The sequence below is a fragment of the Pollicipes pollicipes genome, unplaced genomic scaffold (assembly GCF_011947565.3).
Source record: "Pollicipes pollicipes isolate AB1234 unplaced genomic scaffold, Ppol_2.1 Scaffold_4881;HRSCAF=5763_pilon_pilon_pilon, whole genome shotgun sequence".
Classification (NCBI taxonomy): Eukaryota; Metazoa; Arthropoda; class Thecostraca; order Pollicipedomorpha; family Pollicipedidae; genus Pollicipes; species Pollicipes pollicipes.
In genome coordinates, this window is record NW_023596576.1 from 47,442,815 (window position 1) to 47,450,404 (window position 7,590).

Here is a 7,590-nt window from a genome sequence, read left to right on the forward strand (position 1 = left end):
AAAGAATGTCATCAAGCAGCTGGTATGCAGCCATGCAGGCACTCTAGCAACCAACGTGTGATTTTTTCCTCAATTGATACGTATGTGGTTCGACGTGCGGAGATATATTAGATCTACCACCTAAAGAGAAGTTCTAGGAAAATTACCGGAGCGGAAGAAAGGAGGGAGTTGGGGGCGCCCCAACCACTAAAGCGTGTCCTACTTTAACGGACATTGTCGAACTGCCCCACGGAAGGTGGATTGTATGATGCTTGTGCGTGTCAGGTGTCCATGGAAGAAACATTACTCTATGATGCAGGCGAAACCCTGATTTGGTCCGACGTCCTCATGGATGGTCTTAACCTCGTGTTCTGCAGGGGTTATTTTCAGCACTACTTTGGTGTTTCTGTACTGGTTGGAATAGAATAGGGCGGGGGGGGGGGGTGGTTAATAAACGTAGGGTACCGAGAAATTCTGGCTTTTCCCCGCATATCAACTAATTTGAAGTCGAAGCAAAATTGTCTGCTTGTTTGATTTAGTGGCATTGTTGTGGGTATCCTGAGCATCGTGTCTAAAGAAGCTGGAAAGGCTTACTCTAAGTTAGAGCCAGAACCTATGGAAGTTGGGGGAGGTTTGGACCATTGTACCTGAAAAAAGTCGTTTAGCTCTTGATGCATCGTTGATACTATACCAGTCATGATATTATGATAATGTTCAACTTTTAGGATACAAGGAGGCTCTGATAAAAGTGGAATGAATTAAAAACCATCGTCTTAAAATGACTCCATGGTCAGCGAGGAACGGGTCAGCATGGCACACGACCAAAACGGTAAAATTAAAAAAACAGCAAAATTCAAAAGATAAAAACAGAACAAGGGCAAGTCCAGTCAAATGTCATCAATTTGAGTTGATGAGACCCAATGAGAGCACATCAGTTTTTGACCGTTATTAGGTGAGAGTAGAATTAGAACTGGACTAAATCCTGTCCCGATCCGGCCAGCTTTTGTGCTGTCCTGTTCTGACTAAACTGTCTCTGTTTCCATGTTCGATTCGACCTATGATGTATTTTCCTGGCGTTCTGCCCATGCCCCAGTCTGCCCGTTGCTTCGTTCGGGTCAGGGTGGTTAAGCGCCTCAGCTTCGCAGGGTCTGGGCCGGTCCGGTTCGATCTTTTCGGGAGGTGTGGGGAGCAGTTCACAAACAGAATCAACGCTATCAAACCATGTGTTCTTTGCAGGGGAGAACGAGGAGACTGAGCAGACGGCACTGACTCAATTCAGTCAAGTTCAGTCAAGCTCATTATATTCCTGCCCTGCCCTGTCCTGTCATATGCTGCCCTGTACTTTGCTGCACTGTCCTGGCTGCCTTCGTCTACCGTCCAGTCCTTACCGTATGTTTGTGTCGGAAAGCCATTGGACTTCCGTGCGTTGGATCTGCCAAGACCAGTGACAACTCACTGCTTCTTGGGTACCATGGCATCTACCGCCCAATCCAAACGGGTTTTCTATGGAATGCCTTCAAACAGATATGTGCCTGGTTCCGAATATTGGTTCCTGATTCCCACTGGTTCTTTCGACAAAGCAAGATGCTGCATCCTGGTTCCCATTGGTTCGTATACAAAACAAAACCGTGGATCTTGGTTTCCACTGTTTCTTTCAACAACACAAGACGTGCATTTTGGTTCCCATTAGTTATTTTATAAGCAGAGAGAGAGAGAGAGAGAGAGAGAGAGAGAGAGAGAGAGAGAGAGAGAGAGAGAGAGAGAGAGAGAGAGAGAGAGAGAGAGAGAGAGAGAGAGAGAGAGAGAGAAATATATATACATATATATGTATATGTATATATGGTTGCTTCATTTGTCTACCTCCTAGTCACCTTCGAAGTGCATAGAAGAATAAACAATAAAATGGAATATTCTAGAATATCTGGAATAGAATATCTAAAAGAACCGTTCAAAATGCCATAATATTCTTGGAAAACAGCATCTGAAATTTCCATTTCCCTCTTCTGAGCTGCTTCTCAAACTTTCCGGCATATCACGTGCCCAAAGTGCATTTGTGAACACCAGAAGCTGCATTTCAACACGTACACATTTTGATTGTGTCTGACATTGCTGTGGATGACTTAAATAGATTATTACACGTTAGATGGTGTGTTTTGGTGTGAGCAATAAAAAGTCAACAAAATAGAAACGTTGTCCTGCGTTCTCACACGGAGCAACCTCACCACCAGCAGCCTCAGTTCCTTGACGTCACATTCCCTTTGGGTTTTAGAAAGGCGAAACATGTGATACTAGCTTCCCTATCTGCGGCCTTGATGAGTGACGCGCGGTGGCGCCACGTTGATGTGCGACGTGTTGGGGATAGTTGTTGCGTGATTTGATTGATAATCATGCTGTGCTCTTCTCATGAAAACTGATGTATATATATATATATATATATATATATATATATATATATATATATATATATATATATATATATATCTCTCTCTCTCTCTCTCTCTCTCTCTCTCTCTCTCTCTCTCTCTCTCCTCTCTCTCTCTCTCTCTCTCTCTCCCTCTCTCTTCTCTCTCTCTCTCTCTCTCTACTCCTACTCTCTCCATCTCTCTCTCCTCCCGCTCTCTCTCTACTATCTCCTATCTCTCTCTCTCTCTCTACTCTCTCTCTCTCTCTCTCTTCTCTCTCTCTCTCTCTCTCTCTCTCTCTCTCTCTCTCTCTCTCTCTCCTATTCTCGCTCTCATCTATCTATCTCTCTCTTTTTCATTATTTCTGTGATATACGCACGGAAGAGCGGACCTTTCCTTTCAGGATAACATTAGGCAGCTAACAGCTCAGTTGCAGACCTAGCAGGTCTGCATCATGCCTGTATCGTGACACGTTATTGATTTCGTTCTCCTGAATTTCTAGTGTTATTAACATTGAAGAAGAGCAAATTTGTTTTATGGTATATGAGAAGCAGCCTGAGCAGATAACCGACAATGTTCATAAACTTAATTTTATTAAGTTACATTAAGAACAGCACACATTGCTGGACCTGATAAAGTGGGGTGTGTGAGCAGCAGCTGCTGTGAAGAACTCCTGGCGAGATTCTGGTTCTTGCTGGTTCCTGAACGTAATTTTAGAATGGATCTTGGTTCTTGATGAAACTGAATCCCCATTTTAAGCCTGAGCTGGATCTTGGTTCTTGCTGCATCTCTCAGCGTAATGCCAGGCTGAATTTTGGTTCTTGCTGGGCCCCTATGTCCAGTCCAAGTTGGATCTTGTTTCTTGCTGGTTCTTTCGGTTTGGTATCAGGCTGGATCCTGGTTCTTGCGGGATCTTTCGTCTTTATGTCAAGTTGGATCCTGGTTGTTGTTGGATCTTTTGGCTTATTGTGAAGCTGGATCCTGGTTCTTGATGGATCTTTCGACCTATTGTCAAGCTGGATCCTGGTTCTTGCTGGATCTTTCGGCGTATTGCCAGACTGGTTCCTGGGTTCCCGGGAAGAAATCTTGGGAACCAGGCAAAGGTTGCCTTCAAATAATTATGCCCATCTACAGGCTTGTCCTCGATCAAGGGAGCTGTCAGCACGCTTTCCCTGATTGGCTTTCTGGCCGGCGTAATCGGAGATTCGCGCGCGGGGCGGCACGCAGTCGTCGCACTGTCCACCAATGACCGGTCTCCCGGCAAATATTTTTGACAACCCAAGGCCGAATTCAACGGCGGATGAGCGTAAGTCGCCCCGGGCTGGGGGTGGGTGTGACAGTCTGCTATAAAACCGCGCTCCGTGTCCTCACTGGCACCACTCGCCCTGCTCTGCCCAGCAGCCGTCCGGTCCCGCCCCAAACATGAAGCTCGTGAGTATAGCACTCTGATCGTCAGTATATGTGGGAACTGCAGGCGCCTCCGTAAGATTCAAGCATAAGGTCTATGTCATGTGCACGGATATGCCCGGGGAAGTTTGATATCACCAACAGTCAAACCATGTCACCAACAGTAGAGGTGGTGGCACTCAGAAGCATTTTGGCTTGTTTGCTTGCACGCACCACCATAGGCCTGGGGCCCAATTTTCCTGAATCTCGGGGGGAGGGGGTGGGGCAACACCAAAGGTAGTCCCGGCGCCTCATCGCGTTATCCGCCGTCATTGGAACTTACCGACGCACTCAGCTGCTGATGCTTCATGGCGTCGCCTGCTTTTCGTTCTGGCAGGAAGGGCGGGCACTGCGGACAACCGAACCCCGTACCCCCGGTTTCCCATACGTGCAGTGGCTTATGTTACGTTAGATGCGTTAACCACTACCCTATCGGCACCCTTCACGACGCGATAGTTCCCATGGTTATGGCCGAGGTTACGCACCCACGGTTATGACCGAGAGCCACTACACCACGGGTGGGACAGGCTGTAAGCATTTAGAACTGGCAGACATGCTGTCGCCTGGTGATGGGATTCAAGCCATTCTCGTGTCGACGCTGACCTGATGCGACCTTGTATCACGTGCTGCAGGTGATTGTCCTCTGCCTGGTGGCTCTAACCTGGGCCGACAAGGACGCCAAAATCGTAAACCAGCAGTTCCAGATCAACGAGGATGGCTCCTACCAGGCCGAGTAAGAGCGCCAGTCCCAGAAGGCAGATGCTAGGCGCTTATTTGTCATTGTTATATCATATAACGATCATAAAAGCTGCATTCGCCCAATGCCCTGTTAATCACCCCATTATCGAGGCGCTGTGAAGTCATCACCTTATTATCAAAATTGTTGTGCGTAACAACAATGAGCAACCGTGATGTTTGGAGCATGCCATGTAATTTCATGTGGATGTCGAATTCGATTTCAACACCGCATTTGTTCATTTGGACACCTGTCCTTCAGGCACGAAACCAGCAACGGCATCCGCGCCGATGAGAACGGAGTCTCGTTCCCGGGTAACGAGCCGGAGACGGGCAACTACGTGAGGAGTGGCACCTACTCGTACGACTGGGAGGGCGTCACCTACACCGTCACGTGGGAGGCCGACGAAAACGGATACTACGCCACGGGTGATCACCTTCCCTAGAAGAGCCTTCTGTTTCCTCTTCCCGCTTCCTTCGTCCCTCCGTCGTCTTTGTCCCGTCTCCCACCACTGCGAAGAAGTGTGTCCGTACACCATGAGCCTTCTTGCCAGTCCCGCGTGTTATCTGTGATCTGTGGTCGGAAATCGCCAATATATTTAACAACGCCATTCGATTAGTCTACCTGTCCTGAAGAGAGGATGCATTTTTTTCAGCTGGCTGCAGTAGGAAGTGCATCGCAGCCTGATAGCAACAAATTATGTTCATCGAAAACTGAAAACGTCCAACTGAGACTGAAGACCGATGCAAATTGACCAGTCTTAGCTCGGGCACAAGAAAAGGCAATCGGTCAGTTCTCAAACATGAAATAAGTCACCGAGACATGAAACATGAAACGTGTTAAGGGTACCGAGAAATTCTGGCTTTTCCCCGCGTATCAACTAATTTGAAGTCGAAGCAAACTTGTCTGCTTGTTTGATTTAGTGGCATTGTTGTGAGTATCCTGAGCATCGTGTCTAAAGAAGTTGGAAAGGCTTACTCTAAGTTAGAGCCAGACCCTATGGAAGTTGGGGGAGATTTGGACCATTGTAGCTGAAAACAGTCGTTGAGCTCTTAGTGCATCGTTGATACTATACCAGTCATGACATTATGATAATGATCAACTTTTAAGATACCAGGAGGTTCTGATAAAAGTGGAATGAATTAAAAACCATCATCTTAAAATGACTCCATGGTCAACGAGGAACAGGTCAGCATGGCACACGACCAAAACGGCAAAAGTAAGGAAACGGCAAAATTCAACAGATAAAAACAGAACAAGAGCAAGTACAGTCAAATGAGTTGATGAGACCCAGTGAGAGAACATCAGTTTGTGACTGTTAGTAGGTGAGGGTAGACTTAGAACTGGACTAAATCCTGTCCCGACCCGGCCAAGTTTTGTGCTGTCCTGTTCTGACTAAACTGTCCCTGTCTCCATGTTCGATTCGACCTATGATGTATTTTCCTGGCCTTCTGCCCATCCCCAGTCTGCCCGTTGCTTCGTTCGGGTCAGGGTGGTTAAAGCGCCTCAGCTTCGCAGGGTCTGGGTCGGTCCGGTTCGATCTTTTCGGGAGGTGTGGGGAGCAGTCCACAAACAGAATCAACGCTATCAAACCATGTGTTCCTTGCAGGAGAGAACGAGGAGACTGAGCGGACGGCACTGACTCAGTTTAGTCAAGTTCAGTCAAGCTCATTATATTCCTGCCCTGACCTGTCCTGTCATATGCTGCCCTGTACTTTGCTGCACTGTCCTGTCTGACTTCGTCTACCGTCCAGTCCTTACCGTATATTTGTGTCGGAAAGCCATTAGACTTCCGTGCGTTGGATCTGCCAAGACCAGTGGCAACTCACTGCTTCTTGGGTACCATGGCATCTACCGCCCAATCCAAACGGGTTTTCTATGGAATGCCTTCAAACAGATATGTGCCTGGTTCCGAATATTGGTTCCTGGTTCCCACTGGTTCTTTCGACAAAGCAAGATGCTGCATCCTGGTTCTCACCGGTTCTTTCGACAAAACGAGACGCTGGATCCTGGTTATCACTGGTTCTTTTGCCAAAACAAGATGCTGGATCTTGGCTCCCACTGGTTCTTTTGACAAAACAAGACCCCGGATGCTGGCTCCCACTGGATCTTTCAACAAAGTAAAACCCTGGATCTTGGTTTCCACTGGTTTTTTTTTGTTGTTGACAAAACAAGATGCTGGATCTTGTTTCTCACTAGTTCTTTCAACAAAACAAGACCCTGGATCCTGGTTCTCACTGGGTCTTTCGACCAAACAGCACCCTAGATCCCGGTTCCCAATGGATCTTATGACAACACATTATGCTGCATCCTGGTTCCCATTGGTTCGTATACAAAACAAAACCGTGGATCTTGGTTCCCACTGTTTCTTTCAACAACACAATACGTGCATCTTGGTTCCCATTAGCTATTTTATAAGCACTGGCTTCATCTTCTGGTTTCCTTTGTTTTTCGATCGATGCCAGCTCCAGGTTCCCATAAGTTCTTTGCCGAGCAACAGCAATACCAACATGCCATGAATACTTAACACCATGTCTCACAGTTCACACTAGTTATTTTACCAACAATAGACTTCTGAGGTCAGAATATGGAGTACTCTGACAGTCTTTGGATCTTGGAAAAATCGGCCTAAAACGGTCACCCTGCACAACCCAAACACTTAACTCAAAAAAGCAGATCAGTACAGCACAGACAAGTCAAAATAAACAGCATGCCCTGACTCTGTAACAACAATAAAGCCTTTCCAGAAGCCTGAGCACAAGGCTCAGGCAGATACAGATTCATTATGTGCATGATAAAGCAGCATCAATGTGGGACAAACTTTGGTCTGCAGGTGGGCTGGACATGTGTAGCAAATTACTGCTGAGCTTTGATGGTAACCTGTGATATTGGGATGGTTTTCTTGTGCATATATATATATATATATATATATATATATATATATATATATATATATATGTATATACATATATATACACACATATACATAGGTATATATTATATATATATATATATCCCTCTCTCTCG

General features: G+C 46.4%; 1 protein-coding gene across 2 annotated transcripts in view; it reads left to right on the forward strand.

The window, feature by feature from the left end:
• The first annotated feature begins 3,698 nt into the window (after nucleotides 1–3,698).
• LOC119100925 (endocuticle structural glycoprotein SgAbd-4) overlaps nucleotides 3,699–7,590 on the forward strand; it is a 16,038-nt gene continuing 12,146 nt past the window's right edge. Inside the window, exons 1-3 of one of the 2 annotated variants that reach the window (XM_037224131.1) lie at nucleotides 3,759–3,812; nucleotides 4,460–4,560; nucleotides 4,825–5,173. In XM_037224131.1, the coding sequence (XP_037080026.1) occupies nucleotides 3,804–3,812; nucleotides 4,460–4,560; nucleotides 4,825–5,008 (294 nt within the window). In that variant the 5' untranslated portion in view covers nucleotides 3,759–3,803 and the 3' untranslated portion in view covers nucleotides 5,009–5,173. Of the gene's footprint in view, nucleotides 3,813–4,459; nucleotides 4,561–4,824; nucleotides 5,174–7,590 lie in introns of those variants that run through there. The other variant, XM_037224130.1, reaches the window with a different exon arrangement.